The 25,182-nt window shown below is 40.4% G+C and overlaps 1 protein-coding gene across 1 annotated transcript; it reads left to right on the top strand.

Moving 5' to 3' along the window:
* The first annotated feature begins 4,261 nt into the window (after nucleotides 1-4,261).
* On the top strand, nucleotides 4,262-23,664 carry LOC128688018 (uncharacterized). Its single transcript, XM_053775684.2, has 2 exons — nucleotides 4,262-5,085; nucleotides 21,204-23,664. Exons 1-2 carry the CDS (start codon nucleotides 4,277-4,279, stop codon nucleotides 21,397-21,399), a joined length of 1,005 nt encoding a protein of 334 aa, XP_053631659.2. The 5' UTR covers nucleotides 4,262-4,276; the 3' UTR covers nucleotides 21,400-23,664.
* Nucleotides 23,665-25,182: the final 1,518 nt, after the last annotated feature.

The following is a 25,182-nucleotide window of genomic DNA, read 5'->3' as shown; positions in this document are numbered from 1 at the left end:
GCAGGCATTGTACTTCCCATTTCCAGGACTCAAGTCCGGCTATATAAAAATAACCGGTTTCCCTGAATCCTTTCACTAAATATTACCCTGCTCACACTCCAACAGATCGTCAGGTCCCAAATACCATTCGTCTCCATTCACTCCTATCGAACACGCTCATGCACGCCTGCTGGAAGTCCAAGCCCCTCGCCCACAAAACCTCCCTTACCCCTTCCTTCCAACTTTTTCGAGGACGACCCCTACCCCGCCTTCCTTCCCCTACAGATTTATACGCTCTCCATGTCATTGTACTTTGATCCATTCTCTCTAAATGACCAAACCATCTTAATAACCCCTCTTCAGCCCTCTGACTAATACTTTTATTAACTCCACACCTCCTAATTTCCACACTCAGAATTTTCTGCATAATATTTACACCACACATTGCCCTTAGACAGGACATCTCCACTGCCTCCAACCGCCTCCTCGCTGCTGCATTCACAACCCAAGCTTTACTACCCAACGTAGCACCCCAGAATGACCAAAGATTACCAACAGTGAAACATACAAATCGAAAATCATAGAGATCAAAGGAAGACTGACCCTCAAACACAAAGCAACACCCCGCTGCCAGCCGAATAACGTAACCCTAAGCTTTGTATAACTACAACTTCTTCTTAACTACAACAATTCCTGTAGTATTATGAGGTGTAATCTCAGAAGAAACAGCACCAAGACCAGCAAGAAAACACCGAAAAATCGCTGACCCGGCGTCGTCCTGGGTAAACTTGTAATAAAGTTGGTAGAATTACCAACAATATGTAAAGTAAAAGGACACAAGTGCAACTAATGTGACATTTATTGTGGCAACGTTTCGCTCTCCAGGAGCTTTATCAACCTTTATCAATGGCTTGATAAAGCTCCTGGAGAGCGAAACGTTGCCACAATAAAATGTCACATTAGTTGCACTTGTGTCCTTTTACTTTACATATTGTCGGTAAATCTACCAACTTTATTACAAGTTTACCCAGGACGACGCCGGGTCAGCTACCACCCCTCTCACCACCACCCAGGGCGACACCACAACAATAACACCAAACATGGCTGCCTCCACCTCAACCATCTCTCTCTTCTCCGGATTCAACCTACCAAGTAGCCACTCAGGTATGAGCAACGATCCAGATACCCTAAAGTCATACATCTCCACCTTAGTTATTGAAAACATCAATCTTCGAGAGACGCTAACAAAACAAGACACCAGGATGACACAACTCGAGAACAAAATCCTCAGTCTTGAACAATAGTTATCAACACCCGGAATGACTAACTGTGGCAAGACCATCCAGACAGTCAGAGATAGCCGTACAGAACAAATAATATCTCTTAATACAAAGGTTGAGGAAGCAGTAAAAGAATGGAAGAACAACTTAGATAACCAGTTCAGTGACTACTTTGCTCTCCAAGAAGATAAAACTGAGCAAGATAAACTATCGGACCCAGTAATAGTTAACAGTCCACTTTTTCCCAGTGATATGAACCAAACAAACAGTAAAGAAATTACTCTCCAGATCATAAAGGACCAAACAAAAGTTACAGTACCAGAGTCAGAAATAAAGGAAGCCAGGTTACTAGGATCCCATGGTAGAAAAAGTGTTATGCTTAGATTCCACTCACATGACAGGAAAAAATACTTAATTATTGCATCTATTAAAGTAAAGAAAGAGGTATACATAAACGAGTGTCTTACCAAAAAACGTCAGAACCTCCTGTATAGAGTCAGAAAACTTAAGCGGGAGAATAATGACACAATACACCAATGCTTCACACGGGATGGGAAAATTCTAGTTAGGAAAACAAATGTAGGTCAACTGTACACAATTACGAACGAGAATGCTATATCACAATTTCTCAGGGCTACTTATCTTACAGAGAATAACTAAACAATGTCCAACCTTAAAGCCTACATGTAGTGTATGTTTTGCTCCATTATTGTACAAATATCACAGTACAATCTCTTAGTAATCAAAAAATCAACTACCTCAGTAATGTGATTTTACTAGTAAGCATAAGTCACCTTATGTTATATAATTTTCTTAATTACTGTTGTTTGTTTAAATATTTGCTTAATTAATATTTTCTCTGTCCATATTACAACCTCATATTTCTTTAAATACTATTAATTGCTATTACTTACCAAATTTATTATCAAATACCATTTTTACTATCAGTACAATTTACTCTTAAAATTTTTGACATTATTTTAATTACTATTACTTGTTTAATTAACCTAACTTGTTTTAATACCACATTTGCTATCTTAGAGTAGTTCCTTACTCTTAAATACCTCGTACTGACAAATAACTTCCAGTATAACTTCCACTACAATATTGAATCCAAATAACTGTTCTTAAAATTTAGTACTTGAAATAAACATTTTTTTTTTCATTTTATTTTTATTAATATTTTTTGTAATCATTATTACTTACTAAAATTTTATTAAACACCATATTTACTACCAGTCAATTTTACTTTTGTTTATTAATCATTATTTTATACTTTTCTTAACATTTTGTTGCCAAATTTTCAAGTCTGTATATTCAACTCTAACTTTTGTATTGTACCTGTGTACCTGTGTACCTGTGTACCTGTGTACCTGTGTACCTGTGTACCTGTGTACCTGTCTATCATCTTACTATCATATTATAACCAAGTCATTGCCATTTTTATTTTTTATTTTATTATTCTTTTGGTACATTAATTTGTGTATTTTATCTTGTCAATTTCAATCTAGTTATACTCTTGTTCTTGTTAACAACTTATATTAGACCTTATTGCACGTTCAAGTGAGAGACTTGTACCATTTTAACTTGTATTCTTATATTATTAGTTTATACCTAGTTGTACATTAGCTCATACTAGACGACACCAAATTCATTATATTAGACCTTAGTGCAATTACAAGAGTGAGTCTGGTGTCATTTGTAATTTGTATTTTTATAGTATTAGTTTATAAATAGTTGTGAAATTAAGACACAACAGTCGTGCAGATTCTGAAGCAGAAGCAAGGAGCCTGGCGCTTATATAGTAACGTCAGGTGTAGCAGACGAGGGCATAGTCACTGGTAGGCGGGATTCCCCAGTGGAAGTAGGTCCTTCCCAAAGAGATGGGTTAGTTGTAGTAGTAGTTGTCGTAGACGTGAAGGTTAGGTACATGTCCTCAGAATCAAGATTCCGTGATGTTGCAGTGTCTGACAAGTTGTGCAAGAATGGTATATAATACCGACAAGATGAAATTAAGACACAAGTGCAAGATCTGGGTATCTTTATTGTAGACGTTTCGCCATCCAGTGGCTTTATCAATACAAATTCTAGGACATAGCTTGAAGACAGTAGGACTATATTCAGAAGATGAGGGAAGAATTTAATAATACACTGGACAAATAATCTTTAAAATTTCTTATTTCTTGGGTAGAATAGTTTGTGGGGTGAGTTGTGCCAAGGACCTATCCAAGTTGGCTCGCCGCGCGTCACGTGTTTAACTGTTGTGGGATCTGATAGTGAGGTGCCGGCCAGACCCCTTATATAGCTTCCTTGGATTCCTTACTTTCATAGTTCCTTGATAATGTGAGTATTCACGAAAGCGCTTGGAATTTCTCTATTTTTTCAGAGTGGTTGTTTTGCATATTCTGAAATCACCTGTTTACTGTGATCTTATTGCATATATATATATATATATATATATATATATATATATATATATATATATATATATATATATATATATATATATATATATATATATATATACATTGTATAAATGAATCATTATAAACATCGTATCGTATTGCTCACATTTTTTTGCAATATTTATTTTTGTATATTTAATTAATATTCTGTCTGGGCTTTGTAAGATCCTTGTGGGTTTAGCGCTTAATTTTAATTATTATTATAATAATATTCTGTCACGGATGTCACTCTCGCTATTCATACTTTCGCAGTTACAGGAATTCAGTTAAACTAAAATTAAATATTTTTCATTTAGAAAAAATCGTAGGCCAACATAGGCACTATCAATGTAATATTATAAATCTCTTATAATTTTTCTGGCATAGTGACTATTATTAGGTCGGCTTGTGTCTTCATTGTCTTGTGAATCATTTATTTACACACTGTACCGCGCCTCAGGTGAACTATTTAATTTAATGATTGGCAGGTGGACGTAAACACTAACACGCACACATAGATTAGATTAGATCGTTGTTATGCCAGTATAAAAGATATGTTATCTCTGGCTTATCATGTCTGAGAGGCCTGACGAGTATCACTGGGACCGCAGAGACCCTGTTCCAATGTTACCATTGTTATTGTGTGCAGTGGGTGTGCGCCTGGCCTGGGCCGCCTGTCTCAACCATCTCTTCTGTTACAATGACTTGTATCTTGATCACAGCAGGTTCGTGACCATACATTCTGATCTGGCTGAGAGGTCAGCAGTCACTTGTGGAACTCTGTGTCTGCAGCGATGGCCGGAGACCCACCTGGTGTTGGCTAAGTTGGTGGATGTTAACCAACTTCTGGCTTGTGGCTGTGGTAGCCAGCTGGCTGTGGGCAACCTCTCGGGCAAAGTTAATGATTACTATGATTGTTATGTGTGTCCCGACGGTGACAATCAGAAGTGTGGGAGCGAGAAGACGACCAGCGTCTATGAAGTGGAACACACTAACCACTCTTGTAGGAGAGTCCACCTTACTGTGCCAGAGAAGATAATCTTCACCTCCACCACCACCACCTCCACAGATCCTCCTACGACGCATGTAACCCACTCCATCTCTCCCTGGCAGAATTCATCCATGAACTATACAAAAATAGAAACAATGAGGAAAACCACGACACATCTAGCTAGTAGGAAGCTGTCGGGATCTCCGACTTTGGGTTATTTAGGATGCTACGAGGAGATGATGATCAACGAGTCAGCGGTGGTGACAACGTTGCTCCAGCGACCAGGTGTCAACATTACACACTGTGCCAGGAGCTGTCTCCTCACTCACCCCTCAACCCAAGTCTTCCTGCTTAAGCTCCTCAACATGGACCGCATTTACTGTGGGTGCGGGTATGTGGCAGATGCTGTTATTACTTACTACGGAGTTATGCTCGCAGTGTCTTGTATTCATTATCTAGCATAACCTCGGTAAACCTTGTTGGTAGTACCACTTACCATTATATTTTACGTCACTCTACCAAAAGTCTCTATAATCTTGCTATGGCACTGTGGAGATAAGCGATATAAAATACCGACACGATGGAAAAATAAACAAAAATAAACACAAATGAAGTATGATGTGATTCTACTTAATTTGTGTTTATTTTTCCTTAGGCAATAGTTTTCTTCTATTGCCGAAACTTCTCTCTTACTCAACAGTCTTCTTCAGTCGAATATAGGTGAATATACAACTGGAGACAATAAAAGAATCAGTTTTGACTTGATTAATCCGTCACTCTTGGTAGAAGGTTATCAGTCCCGCCAAGCTAAAGCAGAGGAGGGCGGCCAGACCTTATATACTAGAGTAGAGGTGAGGTGAAGCAGCTGGAGTTAACATCACAGGTGAGAGTGGCCCACCAGTGTAGGTAGGTCAAGTTAAACAGTTGTTTAACAAAGAAGATATAGCAGCAAGATGCCATGGTGTGGGTGAGTCAGTAAGTAAAGTGACTTATTTCCTTATTATTATACTATAAAGGAGATATACTAGAATAAGGAAAAATGACTTATTTATATTTACATGTGTCTTAGCTCAAAAAATATAAAAAATCATTCACCTCCCTTTCCGTCGCTACATTCATCAGACACCTTTTGGCACTCTTCTTGAACTGGTTCATGCTATGACTGGCTGTGATGTACAGGCAGTCTGTTCCATTCCTTTATTGTTGTACAATAAAAGGTGTTTGAAGCCTGGCCACTGACTATGGGTACTCCAAAGTTGTGTTCTCTCCCTCTAGTACCATGATTACTTTGGTTCTCAACCTTGACAAAATTAGCAGCAAGATATTCTGGACACTGTTTGTGAGCAATTTTGTAAACTTAATTTAACTTTAGTTGTTTTACTCTGTCTTCAACATTCAGCAGCAGTCAGATAAGTATCATATTTAATAAGGTGTGGCCGCAGGCCTATGCTTTAGGCTCAAGGGACTGACCACCTCCTACCAAGACTGTATGACTGATTACCTCAAAAATACCACTGTCATGTTCACCTGCATTCTACTGAATAAGTTTGTTGCGCACTTAAAACGTTTTGGAAATAAGATACCCAAGTGTTGCACAAGTGTCTTATTCTTCAACAGTTTTAACACTTTCCCTCTCCCACTTGGCAGCGTGAACCGAAAAAAAGAAGAAAGACTTTCACGATCAATCAGACAATTACTGTCTTCCCAGAAGCAAGCTGACATCACAGCTCAGACGACACAGAAATGATATATCCCCACTCTTTAGCGTACAGTTACTATACTTCCCATCTCCAGGACTGCAACATCCTCACCCATCCTTCAGAGTGCAGGTACTATACTTCCCACCTTCAGGACTGTAACATCCCCCCTCCTCCTTCAGCGAGGAAGCACTGTACTTCCAACCTCCAGGACTGGTATATCCTCACCCATCCTTCAGAGAGCAAGCACTGTACTTCCCACCTCCAGGATTGTAATATCCCCACCCATTCTTCAGAGTGCAGGCACTCTACTTCCCGCATCCAGGACTGTAACATCCCCACCCATCCTTCAGAGTGCAGGCACTGTACTTCCCACCTCTAAGAGTCAAGTCCTGAATCCCTTCATCAATGTTACATTGCTCAGAATCCAGAAACACGCCAGATCATAAAAACCACTTCCTTCCACCCACTCCTTGATAAGACGCTGTCACACGCTTCTTGGATGACCATCTTCACACCTCTTCTCGCTACATATCTTCACACATAACACAGTATTAAGTTCCACTCTTACCAGAACCAATTCTTCTTGTAGCAGATTTTAATTACCATTATTTTCTTTATGTTGGTTCCACCGTGACTATATTGGTTGTCAACAACTGTAGACTTGTATTACTTACCTTCATATGTTCTACATACTGAGACAACGACTCAGGTAGAGAGGAACCTGCTAGGAGATATCTCTCACTCTGTTAAACTTGAAGAATGAGACACTTGTGCAACGTTTGGGAAGCTTTACTGAGGAAACATTTTGCCAGCCAGTGGCTTCTTCAGTCCAATACAGAGAATAACAGTGACAGATGAAGAGGATTTTGAGGTAATCAGTCCCTTAGTCTGGAGTCAATGTGTTCAGTTCATCAATCTTAAGAAATATACAGCATATGCTCGGAGAAGTGTCATATATACTGCAGTCATGTGAGGTGAAGCACTGGTAGACGGCGTTACCAGTGGAAGAAGCCACTAATGTACGTAGGTCATGTTTGTAGGTTAAGCGAATGGTGAAGAATTCCCTGTATCAAGACCCCAAGATGCTGTGTTTAACAGGTTGTCTGTATTGGACTGAGGAAGCCACTGGCTGGCAAAATGTTTCCTCAGTAAAGCTTCCCAAACGTTGCACAAGTGTCTCATTCTTCCGGTTAAGCAGAGTGAGAGATATCTCCATGACGGGGTGTACCTGCCTAGCAGGTTCCTCTCTACCTGAGTCGTTGTCTCAGTATGTAGAACATATGAAGGTAAGTATGCAAGTCTACAGTTGTTGACAACCAACATAGTCACGGTGGAACCAACATAAAGAAAATAATGGTAATTAAAATCTGCTACAAGAAGAAATGATTTTGGTTAGAATGAACCTTAATACTGTGTTATGTGTGAAGATATGTAGCGAGAAGAACCAGGAGGACTTGTCTGGGGAGGGGGGCGGTGACCCCCGGACAGCGAATGCAGGTAACTGTACTACAAACAGTGCCTTGCGGATCAGGGGAAGGGGAAGTGGGTGGGGATATGGGGGGTGGTAGGGGAGGAGGGGGTGTCCTTCCTCAGCGCGTCCCTTCCCCTGGGCTGGGGTGACTTTCCCCCCAGGGGAGGGGTGACTCCTCACACGGTGGGGACTCATGATGAAGACCATCCCCGGGAGACCTTCTCTCGTCTGTGTGTGTGTCTGTTCCTCCTGACTTTCTTCTTGTTGCTGTCTTCCTTGGTCACTATGTCCCTTGATCACTATGTCCCTTGATCACTGTGTCCCTTGATCACTATGTCCTTTGATCACTGTCCCTTGATCACTATGTCCCTTGATCACTATGTCCCTTGACCACTATTTTCCCTTGATCACTATGTCCCTTGATCACTATGTCTCTTGATCACTATGTCCCTTGATCACTACATCATCTTGATCATTAGGCCCCTTGATAACTATGTCACTCGATCACCACATCACCTTGATCACTATGTCCATTGACCACTATGTCACCTTGATCACTACATCACCTTGATCATTATGTCCCTTGATTACTGTGTTCTTTGATCACTACATCTTGATCACTATGTACCTTGATCACTACATCTTGATCACTATGTACCTTGATCACTATGTACCTTGATCACTATGTCCCTTAATCACTACATCACCTTCATCACTATGTCCCTTGATCACTGTGTCCCTTGATCACTATGTCCCTTGATTACTATATCCCTTGATCACTATGTCCTTTCATCACTATGTCCCTTGATCACTATATCCTTGATTATCTTGTCCTTGATCACTATGTCCCTTGATCACTATAACCCTTGATCACTATAACCCTTCATCACTATGTCCCTTTATCACTATATCCCCTGATCATTATGTCCCTTGAACACTATGTCCCTTGATCACCATATCCCTTGATCATTATGTCCTTGATCACTATGTCCCTTGATCACTATATCCCTTGATCACTATGTCCCTTGATCACTATGTCTCTTGATCACTATGTCCCTTGATCACCCTTGATCACTATGTCCCTTGATCACTACATCACCTTGATCACTACGTCCCTTGATCACTATGTCACTTGATCACTACATCACCTTGATCACTACGTCCCTTGATCACTATGTCCCTTGATCACTATGTCCGTTGACCACTATGTCACCTTGATCACTACATCACCTTCATCACTATGTCCCTTGATCACTATGTCCCTTGATCACTATGTCACCTTGATCAGTGCATCACCTTGATCACTACACCTTGATCACTACATCACCTTGATCACTACATCACCTTGATCACTACACCTTGATCACTACATCACCTTGATCACTACATCACCTTGATCACTACATCACCTTGATCACTACATCACCTTGATCACTACATCACCTTGATCACTACACCTTGATCACTACATCACCTTGATCACTACACCTTGATCACTACACCTTGATCATTATGCCACCTTGATCAATACATCAACACACATCTAGCAGTACTCTGTTGACTGGACTTGCAAGGAGTGAGACGATTGGTTTTTGGGACTTGACGAGCTGTTGGAGTGTGAGTAAGGTAAATATTTTGTGAAGGGAATCAGGGAAACTGGTTAGCCAGACTTGAGTCCTGGAGGTGGGAAGTACAGTGCCTCCACTCTGTAAGAGTGGAGGCACGATATTTGTTGTTTTAGGATATCTAGACTGTCGCATCCACGCGCCTTTGGCAAGACAGTGATAGTGTTAACCAGGGGTCGGCAACCTAGGGACCGTTGGCCGGATCCGGCCCATAACCCGAAATACTCCGGCCCTCAGTCCTTAAGAGAAATATTATATTAACCCGGCCCAAAGGCTTTTTTTTCTAGAGCAAACACAGACTGTGAAGCTTGACACAACTACCATCAGCTGTGTCGGGAAGTCGCTCTCTTACTATTGGTCTTCGTATCAGCGGTGTTACGAGCCCATATATAAGTCTACATATATTCAAATAGAACTTACTGGGATCCAGTGCAGCGATGTATTAAGATCCAAATTTAATGCAAAGGGCGTATCTCTACTAAAGTTCTGCAAGAAATATCTTCGTGAAACTGGTATGTCTAGTAACTTGGTGGATCAGGCGAGAAGAATGAGGTCAGTGTTGGGTAGTACTGACATGTGGCAGCAACTCTTCTCAACAACGGCTGCATGACCCTTGTCGGTTTAGCGCTTTCTTTGATAATAATAATTCTCAACAATGAGATACACGAAGTGTAAATTAAGAAACCGACTGACTGATGCCCATTCAGATGACATCTTGCATCTGGCCTCTTCCAGCTTCTCACTTGATATTGAGAAACTGTCGAGCGATAAACAACACCAAGTGTCACACTAACTGTTATTAGACAGACAAAGAGGCGAGTCACGAAATCGTAATGACACGATTGCAAACAAACCATACCAGTGGCTAACTCGACGGTCTGGAGTTTTGAGACTGATTCGTCACGATATATATATATATATATATATATATATATATATATATATATATATATATATATATATATATATATATATATATACATATATATATATATATATATATATATATATATATATATATATATATATATATATATATATATATATATATATATATATATATATATATATATATATATATATATATATATATATATATATATATATATATATATATATATATATATATATATATATGTCGTGCTGAATAGGTGGAACTTGCGATTATGGCTTAAATAGCAACGCTCTTCTTGCCAAATAAGGTAAGCGAAAATTTGTGTATGCAATAATTTCGTAAAAAATCATTCTGAACCTAACGAAAAAAAAATGTATTTCATAATGTTTGTTTATTAATAAATTATTGTAAATTTATCTAAAATATATTTAGTTGGATTAGGTTAAATTAAACTGTGCTTGTCATAATAATAAAGTTAGGTAAGTTTTCTAAGGTTCTTTTGGTACAAAATTATTAATTTTTACATTAGCATGAATGAAAAAAATATATATCTTAAACCGTATAGGAGAAAATTTTAGAAAGAACTTAATTTTAAATGAGTTCTTGCTAATTGACCAGTTTTACCTATTCGGCACGACATATATAAATTTACACACATTGAGAGAGAGACAGAGAGAGAGAGAGACAGAGAGAGAGAGAGAGAGAGACAGAGACAGAGACAGAGACAGAGACAGAGACAGAGAGACAGACAAACAGAGAGAGAGAGAGAGAGAGAGAGAGAGAGAGAGAGAGAGAGAGAGAGAGAGAGAGAGAGAGAGAGAGAGAGAGAGAGAGAGAGAGAGGTAGTGTGTTTCTTTCATTATAAAACAAACAATATAATTGCACTGTCTTTTACTTTGTATTTTGTTAAGCTGTCAAAGTATCAACAAAGTTATTATTTACTTCTTATGTTTACATAACTCACAGTATTTTCCTCTGTCTCTGAGAAACTTACTCTAAGTTACACTGTGTCTCTGAGAAACTCACTCTAAGTTACACTGTGTCTCTGAGAAACTTACTCAAAGTTACACTGTGTCTCTGAGAAACTCACTCTAAGTTACACTGTGTCTCTGAGAAACTTACTCAAAGTTACACTGTGTCTCTGAGAAACTCACTCTAAGTTACACTGTGTCTCTGAGAAACTTACTCAAAGTTACACTGTGTCTCTGAGAAACTCACTCTAAGTTACACTGTGTCTCTGAGAAACTTACTCAAAGTTACACTGTGTCTCTGAGAAACTCACTCTAAGTTACACTGTGTCTCTGAGAAACTTACTCAAAGTTACACTGTGTCTCTGAGAAACTCACTCTAAGTTACACTGTGTCTCTGAGAAACTTACTCAAAGTTACACTGTGTCTCTGAGAAACTCACTCTAAGTTACACTGTGTCTCTGAGAAACTTACTCAAAGTTACACTGTGTCTCTGAGAAACTCACTCTAAGTTACACTGTGTCTCTGAGAAACTCACTCTAAGTTACACTGTGTCTCTGAGAAACTCACTCTAAGTTACACTGTGTCTCTGAGAAATTCACTCTAAGTTACACTGTGTCTCTGAGAAACTTACTCAAAGTTACACTGTGTCTCTGAGAAACTCACTCTAAGTTACACTGTGTCTCTGAGAAACTCACTCTAAGTTACACTGTGTCTCTGAGAAACTCACTCTAAGTTACACTGTGTCTCTGAGAAATTCACTCTTAGTTACACTCTGTCTCTGAGAAACTCACTCTTAGTTACACTCTGTCTCTGAGAAACTCACTCTAAGTTACACTGAGTCTCTGAGAAATTCACTCTTAGTTACACTCTGTCTCTGAGAAATTCACTCTTAGTTACACTCTGTCTCTGAGAAACTCACTCTAAGTTACACTGTGTCTCTGAGAAGCTCACTCTAAGTTACACTCTGTCTCTGAGAAATTCACTCTTAGTTACACTCTGTCTCTGAGAAACTCACTCTAAGTTACACTGTGTCTCTGAGAAACTCACTCTAAGTTACACTGTGTCTCTGAGAAATTCACTCTTAGTTACACTCTGTCTCTGAGAAACTCACTCTAAGTTACACTGTGTCTCTGAGAAACTCACTCTTAGTTACACTCTGTCTCTGAGAAACTCACTCAAAGTTACACTCTGTCTTTGAGAAACTCACTCTTAGTTACACTCTGTCTCTGAGAAACTCACTCTAAGTTACACTGTGTCTCTGAGAAACTCACTCTAAGTTACACTGTGTCTCTGAGAAACTCACTCTAAGTTACACTGTGTCTCTGAGAAACTCACTCTAAGTTACACTGAGTCTCTGAGAAACTCACTCTAAGTTACACTCTGTCTTTGAGAAACTCACTCTTAGTTACACTCTGTCTCTGAGAAACTCACTCTAAGTTACACTGTGTCTCTGAGAAACTCACTCTAAGTTACACTGTGTCTCTGAGAAACTCACTCTAAGATACACTGTGTCTCTGAGAAACTCACTCTAAGTTACACTGTGTCTCTGAGAAACTCACTCTAAGTTACACTGTGTCTCTGAGAAACTCACTCTAAGTTACACTCTGTCTCTGAGAAACTCACTCTAAGTTACACTGAGTCTCTGAGAAACTCACTCTAAGTTACACTCTGTCTCTGAGAAACTCACTCTAAGTTACACTGTGTCTCTGAGAAACTCACTCTAAGTTACACTCTGTCTCTGAGAAACTCACTCTAAGTTACACTGAGTCTCTGAGAAACTCACTCTAAGTTACACTGAGTCTCTGAGAAACTCACTCTAAGTTACACTGAGTCTCTGAGAAACTCACACTAAGTTACACTCTGTCTCTGAGAAACTCACTCTAAGTTACACTGTGTCTCTGAGAAACTCACTCTAAGTTACACTGTGTCTCTGAGAAACTCACTCTAAGTTACACTGTGTCTCTGAGAAACTCACTCTAAGTTACACTCTGTCTCTGAGAAACTCACTCTAAGTTACACTGTGTCTCTGAGAAACTCACTCTAAGTTACACTGTGTCTCTGAGAAACTCACTCTAAGTTACACTGAGTCTCTGAGAAACTCACTCTAAGTTCCACTCTGTCTCTGAGAAACTCACTCTAAGTTACACTGTGTCTCTGAGAAACTCACTCTAAGTTACACTGTGTCTCTGAGAAACTCACTCTAAGTTACACTGAGTCTCTGAGAAACTCACTCTAAGTTACACTGAGTCTCTGAGAAACTCACTCTAAGTTACACTGAGTCTCTGAGAAACTCACTCTAAGTTACACTCTGTCTCTGAGAAACTCACTCAAAGTTACACTCTGTCTCTGAGAAACTCACTCTAAGTTACACTGAGTCTCTGAGAAACTCACTCTAAGTTACACTCTGTCTCTGAGAAACTCACTCTAAGTTACACTGAGTCTCTGAGAAACTCACTCTAAGTTACACTCTGTCTCTGAGAAACTCACTCTAAGTTACACTCTGTCTCTGAGAAACTCACTCAAAGTTACACTCTGTCTCTGAGAAACTCACTCTAAGTTACACTCTGTCTCTGAGAAACTCACTCTAAGTTACACTGTGTCACTGAGAAACTCACTCTAAGTTACACTGTGTCTCTGAGAAACTCACTCTAAGTTACACTGTGTCACTGAGAAACTCACTCAAAGTTACACTCTGTCTCTGAGAAACTCACTCTAAGTTACACTGAGTCTCTGAGAAACTCACTCTAAGTTACACTGTGTCTCTGAGAAACTCACTCTAAGTTACACTGAGTCTCTGAGAAACTCACTCTAAGTTACACTGTGTCTCTGAGAAACTCACTCTAAGTTACACTCTGTCTCTGAGAAACTCACTCTAAGTTACACTCTGTCTCTGAGAAACTCACTCTAAGTTACACTGAGTCTCTGAGAAACTCACTCTAAGTTACACTGAGTCTCTGAGAAACTCACTCTAAGTTACACTCTGTCTCTGAGAAACTCACTCTAAGTTACACTCTGTCTCTGAGAAACTCACTCTTAGTTACACACTGTCTCTGAGAAACTCACTCTAAGTTACACAGAGTCTCTGAGAAACTCACTCTAAGTTACACTGTGTCTCTGAGAAACTCACTCTTAGTTACACTGAGTCTCTGAGAAACTCACTCTAAGTTACACTGAGTCTCTGAGAAACTCACTCTAAGTTACACTGAGTCTCTGAGAAACTCACTCTAAGTTACACTCTGTCTCTGAGAAACTCACTCTAAGTTACACTCTGTCTCTGAGAAACTCACTCTAAGTTACACGGTGTCTCTGAGAAACTCACTCTAAGTTACACTGAGTCTCTGAGAAACTCACTCTAAGTTACACTGAGTCTCTGAGAAACTCACTCTAAGTTACACTGTGTCTCTGAGAAACTCACTCTAAGTTACACTGTGTCTCTGAGAAACTCACTCTAAGTTACACTCTGTCTCTGAGAAACTCACTCTAAGTTACACTGAGTCTCTGAGAAACTCACTCTAAGTTACACTGTGTCTCTGAGAAACTCACTCTTAGTTACACTCTGTCTCTGAGAAACTCACTCTAAGTTACACTGAGTCTCTGAGAAACTCACTCTGAGTTACACTCAGTCTCTGAGAAACTCACTCTAAGTTACACTGAGTCTCTGAGAAACTCACTCTAAGTTACACTCTGTCTCTGAGAAACTCACTCTAAGTTACACGGTGTCTCTGAGAAACTCACTCTAAGTTACACTGAGTCTCTGAGAAACTCACTCTAAGTTACACTGAGTCTCTGAGAAACTCACTCTAAGTTACACTCTGTCTCTGAGAAACTCACTCTTAGTTACACTCTGTCTCTGAGAAACTCACTCTAAGTTACACTGAGTCTCTGAGAAACTCACTCTAAGTTACACTGTGTCTCTGAGAAACTCACTCTTAGTTACACTCTGTCTCTGAGAAACTCACTCTAAGTTACACTGAGTCTCTGAGAAACTCACTCTAAGTTACACTGAGTCTCTGAGAAACTCACTCAAAGTTACACTCTGTCTCTGAGAAACTCACTCTAAGTTACACTGAGTCTCTGAGAAACTCACTCTAAGTTACACAGTGTCTCTGAGAAACTCACTCTAAGTTACACTGTGTCTGTGAGAAACTCACTCTAAGTTACACTCTGTCTCTGAGAAACTCACTCTAAGTTACACTGAGTCTCTGAGAAACTCACTCTAAGTTACACTCTGTCTCTGAGAAACTCACTCTAAGTTACACTCTGTCTCTGAGAAACTCACTCTAAGTTACACTGTGTCTCTGAGAAACTCACTCTAAGTTACACTGTGTCTCTGAGAAACTCACTCTAAGTTACACTGTGTCTCTGAGAAACTCACTCTAAGTTACACTGTGTCTCTGAGAAACTCACTCTAAGTTACACTGAGTCTCTGAGAAACTCACTCTAAGTTACACTGAGTCTCTGAGAAACTCACTCTAAGTTACACTCTGTCTCTGAGAAACTCACTCTAAGTTACACTCTGTCTCTGAGAAACTCACTCTAAGTTACACTGTGTCTCTGAGAAACTCACTCTAAGTTACACTGAGTCTCTGAGAAACTCACTCTAAGTTACACTGAGTCTCTGAGAAACTCACTCTAAGTTACACTGAGTCTCTGAGAAACTCACTCTAAGTTACACTGAGTCTCTGAGAAACTCACTCTAAGTTACACTGAGTCTCTGAGAAACTCACTCTAAGTTACACTGAGTCTCTGAGAAACTCACTCTAAGTTACACTGTGTCTCTGAGAAACTCACTCTAAGTTACACTCTGTCTCTGAGAAACTCACTCTAAGTTACACTGAGTCTCTGAGAAACTCACTCTAAGTTACACTGTGTCTCTGAGAAACTCACTCTAAGTTACACTGAGTCTCTGAGAAACTCACTCTAAGTTACACTGAGTCTCTGAGAAACTCACTCTAAGTTACACTGAGTCTCTGAGAAACTCACTCTAAGTTACACTGAGTCTCTGAGAAACTCACTCTAAGTTACACTGAGTCTCTGAGAAACTCACTCTAAGTTACACTGTGTCTCTGAGAAACTCACTCTAAGTTACACTGTGTCTCTGAGAAACTCACTCAAAGTTACACTGTGTCTCTGAGAAACTCACTCTAAGTTACACTGTGTCTCTGAGAAACTCACTCAAAGTTACACTGTGTCTCTGAGAAACTCACTCTAAGTTACACTGTGTCTCTGAGAAACTCACTCTAAGTTACACTGTGTCTCTGAGAAACTCACTCAAAGTTACACTGTGTCTCTGAGAAACTCACTCTAAGTTACACTGTGTCTCTGAGAAACTCACTCAAAGTTACACTGAGTCTCTGAGAAACTCACTCTAAGTTACACTGAGTCTCTGAGAAACTCACTCTAAGTTACACTGTGTCTCTGAGAAACTCACTCTAAGTTACACTGAGTCTCTGAGAAACTCACTCTAAGTTACACTGAGTCTCTGAGAAACTCACTCTAAGTTACACTGAGTCTCTGAGAAACTCACTCTAAGTTACACTGAGTCTCTGAGAAACTCACTCTAAGTTACACTGAGTCTCTGAGAAACTCACTCTAAGTTACACTGAGTCTCTGAGAAACTCACTCTAAGTTACACTGAGTCTCTGAGAAACTCACTCTAAGTAACACTGAGTCTCTGAGAAACTCACTCTAAGTTACACTGAGTCTCTGAGAAACTCACTCTAAGTTACACTGAGTCTCTGAGAAACTCACTCTAAGTTACACTGAGTCTCTGAGAAACTCACTCTAAGTTACACTGAGTCTCTGAGAAACTCACTCTAAGTTACACTGAGTCTCTGAGAAACTCACTCTAAGTTACACTGAGTCTCTGAGAAACTCACTCTAAGTTACACTGAGTCTCTGAGAAACTCACTCTAAGTTACACTGAGTCTCTGAGAAACTCACTCTAAGTTACACTGAGTCTCTGAGAAACTCACTCTAAGTTACACTGAGTCTCTGAGAAACTCACTCTAAGTTACACTGTGTCTCTGAGAAACTCACTCTAAGTTACACTGTGTCTCTGTGAAACTCACTCTAAGTTACACTGTGTCTCTGAGAAACTCACTCAAAGTTACACTGTTACACTGAGTCTCTGAGAAACTCACTCTAAGTTACACTGAGTCTCTGAGAAACTCACTCTAAGTTACACTGAGTCTCTGAGAAACTCACTCTAAGTTACACTGAGTCTCTGAGAAACTCACTCTAAGTTACACTGTGTCTCTGAGAAACTCACTCTAAGTTACACTGAGTCTCTGAGAAACTCACTCTAAGTTACACTGAGTCTCTGAGAAACTCACTCTAAGTTACACTGAGTCTCTGAGAAACTCACTCTAAGTTACACTGAGTCTCTGAGAAACTCACTCTAAGTTACACTGAGTCTCTGAGAAACTCACTCTAAGTTACACTGAGTCTCTGAGAAACTCACTCTAAGTTACACTGAGTCTCTGAGAAACTCACTCTAAGTTACACTGAGTCTCTGAGAAACTCACTCTAAGTTACACTGTGTCTCTGAGAAACTCACTCTAAGTTACACTGTGTCTCTGAGAAACTCACTCAAAGTTACACTGTGTCTCTGAGAAACTCACTCAAAGTTACACTGAGTCTCTGAGAAACTCACTCAAAGTTACACTGTGTCTCTGAGAAACTCACTCTAAGTTACACTGTGTCTCTGAGAAACTCACTCTAAGTTACACTGTGTCTCTGAGAAACTCACTCTAAGTTACACTGTGTCTCTGTGAAACTCACTCTAAGTTACACTGTGTCTCTGAGAAACTTACTCTAAGTTACACTGTGTCTCTGAGAAACTCACTCAAAGTTACACTGAGTCTCTGAGAAACTCACTCTAAGTTACACTGAGTCTCTGAGAAACTCACTCTAAGTTACACTGAGTCTCTGAGAAACTCACTCTAAGTTACACTGTGTCTCTGAGAAACTCACTCTAAGTTACACTGAGTCTCTGAGAAACTCACTCTAAGTTACACTGAGTCTCTGAGAAACTCACTCTAAGTTACACTGAGTTCACTGAATACGTAATGTATCACTGCTGTGTCTACAACATCTGTGTCCTCAGTATCACTGTGATAATAATAATAATAATAATAATAATAATAATAATAATAATAATAATAATAATAATAATAATAATAATAATAATAATTATTATTATTATTATTATTATTATTATTATTATTATTATTATAATGTAAATCATTTTTGGATTGAATGAATAAATATTGTTATCTCTTCTTCCTCGATTCTCTTTCATTTAGTCTGTTAATTCCTGAACTCCCCATCCAACCCAAACATACATTACTCTCTCTCTCTCTCTCTCTCTCTCTCTCTCTCTCTCTCTCTCTCTCTCTCTCTCTCTCTTTCTCTCTCTGCGTTTCGGTCCTACTTGGATTATTCTATAGCAGCTGTTCCTCGTCTCATCTCTGTTTCACCTGTCACGTCTTACTGTCTCTCTTGTTCTCATGTGTCATGTCTCCTTACTGGGTATTAGTCTCCCTCTCAGCTTACTTCTTCACATCTCTGGCTTGACTAATCTCCGCTAGAAATGCTCCTTCCCTTCCTCTTGCTTGTTGCTTTAATACTCACTTTCCCTCAGTATATTCTCCACTTATCTCCTAATTCCCTAAATCTCCTAGTCCATTTTTGCTCTGTTTCTTTGTTTATTCCCTCCACCATCTCTGCTGTTCGCTCGTCTGGGACAATCAGAAATTCTTAATCTGGAAATCAGATGACTTAATGATTGTTACGCCTCCAGGCTGTGGAAGACTGCACTCGTGGAGAGTTCAGGACGTTTATTTATGGGCGAAACGTTTCCTTTAATAAACGTGCCGAACTGTACATAAGTGTCTTCTTACGCAGATCATATCACTCATCTTCTGATACCTCGTGAACGTCTTTCCATCATAACTTAGTAAAGAATAAGTCACCTTGTCTACCGTGTTGACACAGGGTAGACAATGTTGACACAGGGTAGACAGTGTTGACACAGGGTAGACAATGTTGACACAGGGTAGACAGTGTTGACACAGGGTAGACAATGTTGACACAGGGTAGACAGTGTTGACACAGGGTAGACAATGTTGACACAGGGTAGACAGTGTTGACACAGGGTAGACAATGTTGACACAGGGTAGACAGTGTTGACACAGGTTAGACAATGTTGACACAGGGTAGACAGTGTTGACACAGGGTAGACAATGTTGACACAGGGTAGACAGTGTTGACACAGGGTAGACAATGTTGACACAGGGTAGACAGTGTTGACACAGGGTAGACAATGTTGACACAGGGTAGACAGTGTTGACACAGGGTAGACAATGTTGACACAGGGTAGACAGTGTTGACACAGGGTAGACAATGTTGACACAGGGTAGACAGTGTTGACACAGGGTAGACAATGTTGACACAGGGTAGACAGTGTTGACACAGGGTAGACAATGTTGACACAGGGTAGACAGTGTTGACACAGGGTAGACAATGTTGACACAGGGTAGACAGTGTTGACACAGGTTAGACAATGTTGACACAGGGTAGACAGTGTTGACACAGGGTAGACAATGTTGACACAGGGTAGACAGTGTTGACACAGGGTAGACAATGTTGACACAGGGTAGACAGTGTTGACACAGGGTAGACAATGTTGACACAGGGTAGACAGTGTTGACACAGGGTAGACAATGTTGACACAGGGTAGACAGTGTTGACACAGGGTAGACAATGTTGACACAGGGTAGACAGTGTTGACACAGGGTAGACAATGTTGACACAGGGTAGACAGTGTTGACACAGGTTAGACAATGTTGACACAGGGTAGACAGTGTTGACACAGGGTAGACAATGTTGACACAGGGTAGACAGTGTTGACACAGGTTAGACAATGTTGACACAGGGTAGACAGTGTTGACACAGGGTAGACAATGTTGACACAGGGTAGACAGTGTTGACACAGGGTAGACAATGTTGACACAGGGTAGACAGTGTTGACACAGGGTAGACAATGTTGACACAGGGTAGACAGTGTTGACACAGGGTAGACAATGTTGACACAGGGTAGACAATGTTGACACAGGGTAGACAGTGTTGACACAGGGTAGACAGTATTGACACACGGTAGATAGTATTGACACACGGTAGACAGTGTTGACACACGGTAGACAGTGTTGACACACGGTAGACAGTGTTGACACACGGTAGACAGTGTTGACACACGGTAGATAGTATTGACACACGGTAGACAGTGTTGACACACGGTAGACAGTGTTGACACACGGTAGACAGTGTTGACACACGGTAGACAGTGTTGACACACGGTAGATAATGCTGATGTACATAATGAGGGCAGTCACAGAAACTAATACATTAATAACGTAGCTCATAACATGTCTTCGTTACTTTGACATTAATAACGTAGCTCATAACATGTCTTCGTTACTTTGACATTAATAACGTAGCTCATAACATGTCTTCGTTACTTTGACATTAATAACGTAGCTCATAACATGTCTTCGTTACTTTGACATCAATAACGTAGCTCATAACATGTCTTCGTTACTTTGACATTAATAACGTAGCTCATAACATGTCTTCGTTACTTTGACATTAATAACGTAGCTCATAACATGTCTTCGTTACTTTGACATTAATAACGTAGCTCATAACATGTCTTCGTTACCTTGACATTAATAATATAACTCACGACAAGTCATTCTTACCTTGACATTTCCTCTAGAGTTGACATGCCTTCAATGAACCAGTCACTTCACGTCTTCGTTCATCTCACTCATTTCACCTCCTGCAGGATGGAGGTGGCTCTCGCCTGGAGTGCCGAGGGGACGGGCCACTGTGACCTCTACTGCCGGGATGACCCTCGTCAGCCCTGCGGTGGCTGGGTTTCCGTCAGCGCCTACGCCAGGATAACCAGTGCTAGCGAGTCAAGACTTTCCCGTAGCAGCCTGCTGCTCTTTCTGCCATTCCTAGTGATCTTCTGGGTGTAGCGTCTTCAGGGGAGAAAGGACGTTATAATTATGTATATATAGTGCTTTCTTTCATATAATTTTATATTGCTGAATTTTCGTTAATAGCTAAAACGAAAATTTTATATTATTATATACGTAGGTAGAATGTAAAAAAAACTACACCTCTCATTGTGCTCAGTGAAAGATGTTAGACTGGCTACCAGTGCTGCAAACTACCTGCCGGCTTGTTTCACAGTTGGTGCCAGACTCAAGCCGGTACGAATCACCAGACGTTGGATTGGCAGGCCTTACCTAGCTCTCTCTCGCTTTCTCTGGCAGAGGAAACACCCCCATCTTTGCTCTGTCAGGGAGAATGCTGTTCTTTTAAGCTCGTGTTGCTTAGACTCTGGTTTTGGTAGAATATGTCTCCGATGGTGAGCCGGAGCATGCATCTAGTAACTCTGTGTAACTCAGTTCATAGAGCATTATTTAGACTTAGTTTTATTTGACGTGTTCAGAGGTTGTGTATTGTGAGGCACTCTGTATCTCTGGTCCCGAGTTCAACTCTCGACCTACATTTGTTCTGGCATCTATGCACTACATTCAGCAATTCGAATTGCTGAAATCATTTTCAGTAATAAGGAAGTTTTAGCCAAGGGTCTACTATAGTTACGGTCGTTTTGGTCTTCTTCATTCCTTACCTGACGCTGTGCTGTTCATTGCTGTTTGGAGCATTATTGCTGTTTGGCACATGAGTCGTTATTATGTTCAAGCAAGCTGTTTGACTGTCTCGATGGTCCAGAAGTTAGCTTATTTAGGGACGTATTGTTATATGTCACATTGTAAGTCTAAGTCGAATCAATCCGAGCATATACCGAGCACTCACAAACACACACATTTACACACCTATATTACTCTTGTATTCATAAGTACATTTCATCACAGGAACGTACCAGATGGTACATATTAAAAGTAATGTAGAATCGAATGTGCCCATAGCATCATATGTACAGAATAACCATGATATATAAGTGTACCAAGTTATACTGTGTAGAAACATTAACTGTAATTATTACCACCTAGACACTTTTGTTATGCCTTTATTCAGCTGCAATTCAAAAAGCGCTATTGAGGAGCCACCACATTGTCCGGGATAACTGGACTAGAATAAAGTCTAACAAACTGTTACAGAACCAGAAACAGGTTAGATGCTAGAGCAGGATCAGTAAGTTGACCTTCTGGTATTTTCTGGAAATATCTTCACTTAATAGATGCCACAATTTCTAACACAGGGCCTCCCGAGGACTTTAGGACGTCCTGGTAACGTCACGGGCGTCCTGGAGACGTCTTGGTCGTCCTGGTGACGTCTTGGTCGTTCTGGTAACGTCTTGATCGTTTTGGTGACCTCTTGGTCATCCTGGTGACCTCTTGGTCGTCCTGGTGACGTCTTGGTCGTCCTGGTGAAGTCTTGGTGGTCCTTGTGACGTCTTGGTCGTCCTGGTGAAGTCTTGGTGGTCCTTGTGACGTCTTGGTCGTACTGGTGATTTTTTTAGTCGTCTTGGTGATGTATTGGTCGTCCTGGTGACTTCTTGGTGGTCCTGGTGATATCTTGGTAGTTCTGGTGACTTCTTGATGGTCCTGGCGACGTCTTGGTCGTCCTGGTGAAGTCTTGATGGTCCTTGTGATGTCTTGGTCGTCCTGGTGACGTCTTGGTCGTCCTGGTGATTTTTTAGTCGTCCTGGTGATGTCTTGGTCGTCCTGGTGACTTCTTGGTGGTCCTGGTGATATCTTGGTGGCTCTGGTGACTTCTTGATGGTCCTGGTGACGTCTTTGTCGTCCTGGTGACGTCTTGGTCCTTCCGGTGACTTCTTGTTCGTCCTGGTGACGTTTTGGTCGTCCTTGTGACGTCTTGGTCGTCCTGGTGACGTCTTGGTCGTCCTGGTGACTTCTTGGTAATCCTGGTGACGTCTTGGTCGTCCTCGTGACTTTGTGGTCGTCCTGGTGACGTCTTGGTCGTCATAATAACTTCTTGGTTATCCTTAATACCACTGTTGAAGTGAGTATTCACGTGTTAACATTAACTTAATATGATGGAAAGACAGTTGTCAGTGAGGAAATATTTGAACAAACAGACGTGAAGACGTAGTCTGAAGGGATTAGTCCCTGAGGAGGCTAAGGGACTGACCACCTTACATTACTACCACATCTACCACTTCATGTCTCCCACTGTCTTAAGGAGTGTTCTCTGGGGTGATAAAGACACTACTGGGCGAAACGTTCTACAATAAAGATAACCAAATCTTGCCAGTGTGTCTTATTCACCTACTTGTGCACATCGTAGACCACTGATGTAGTGTGTAGGCATTTTCCTCTAGCAGAACAAAATGACTGTAATGGTCCGTGCTAACCTTGTGAATAATAATAATAATAATAATAATAATAATAATAATAATAATAATAATAATAATAATAATAATAATAATAATAATAATAATAATAATAATCACAATAACAACAACTACTGCTAATACAACTACTACTACTACAACTATTACTACTGCTACTACTACAACTATTACTTCTACAACAACTACTACTATTATTATTATTATTATCACTCTGATATTCATTAGGCAACGCAAAACCGGTGCGGGTTATTCATCGTAGAGAGTAGCAGGGACTCGGTCCTCCATGCCAGAACTCTCAGCATGGACACACCTCTCAGCTCACCTACATGATAAAACATTAAACATGTCATTTGACCTGTTATGCTGCATAGGTGATGTAGAAGATCACTTAGTCGAGACATCGCTAGCGTGGAAGCCCCCTAGTACTGCCCTATGGTATCATAGTTTTGTCGAAGGCTGCTTCCAAGCACTTCCCCCTAATTCTATCATTTTCATGTAAATTGAGTTGGGCTTTGTCGTAGGTTATGAGGTGTTTGTGACCTTGTTCCTATGTGTCACACACACACACACACACACACACACACACACACACACACGTTATTGGTGCTGTGTTGTACTCGCTTGTATGTGTTGAGGGGGTGGTATCTTGAGATCACACCTTGTTTCCCCAATGTAGAATTCGCTGCAACGTATGTTGCTGGTACATGGTTCGGTGTCGATACTCCCGAGTACCGTCATAAAAGCTAAGACGTTGTGTGGTTTTAAAAATGGGTTGGATAAATACATGAGTGGGTGTAGGTGGGTGTGAACTGGACCTGACTAGCTTGTGCTAATAGGTCTGATGCCGTGCTTCTTCCTTCAGTGGATGTGGCCTGTCCTGACTAGGTGGGTCATTGGTTTAAGCCGGGAGGTGACTTGGACCTGCCTCGCATGGGCCAGTAGGACTGCTGTAGTGTTCTTTCTTTCTTGTGTTCTTATATATTGCTGGTACATGGTTCAGTGAGAGACGCCAGCTATGTAATGCGTTGCTGATACATGGATCAGCGTTGCCTATAATGGTTCTCCCAGACTTTAGCGTCAGTATTAGCATAATATTAAGTAACAGTCAAACTTCACCTGAAGTTCTTAGTATATTGTGAGTCTTCGATTTATAGTACCCATAGTGCAGAATAAATTCAAACAAACATAAATAAATAAATAATTGCAGGAATAAATGATGGTTGTAATTATATTGTCAGTGATAAGAAGGTAGCGAAGCGCTGGAACAAATCTTGCACTCCGGATAAAACCACTAAATATACTGGAACACTTCTTAATGTCTTACTGGTAAATAATTTATTGGAACACTTTTTGTTGTCTTACTGATAAATAATTTATAAAGATCATTAAATTTAATATAATTTTTTTTAATTTG

Source organism: Cherax quadricarinatus, chromosome 10 (assembly GCF_038502225.1).
Source record: "Cherax quadricarinatus isolate ZL_2023a chromosome 10, ASM3850222v1, whole genome shotgun sequence".
NCBI classification, from domain to species: Eukaryota; Metazoa; Arthropoda; class Malacostraca; order Decapoda; family Parastacidae; genus Cherax; species Cherax quadricarinatus.
This window is presented reverse-complemented; position numbering and strand designations above follow the sequence as displayed.

Excerpts from the sequence above, each read along its gene's own strand:
- LOC128688018 (XM_053775684.2), top strand. The coding sequence starts at position 4,277 with ATGTCTGAGAGGCCTGACGAGTATCACTGGGACCGCAGAGACCCTGTT. Across the intron at positions 5,086-21,203 it reads CGCATTTACTGTGGGTGCGG|GATGGAGGTGGCTCTCGCCT; the intron begins GTATGTGGCAGA and ends CACCTCCTGCAG.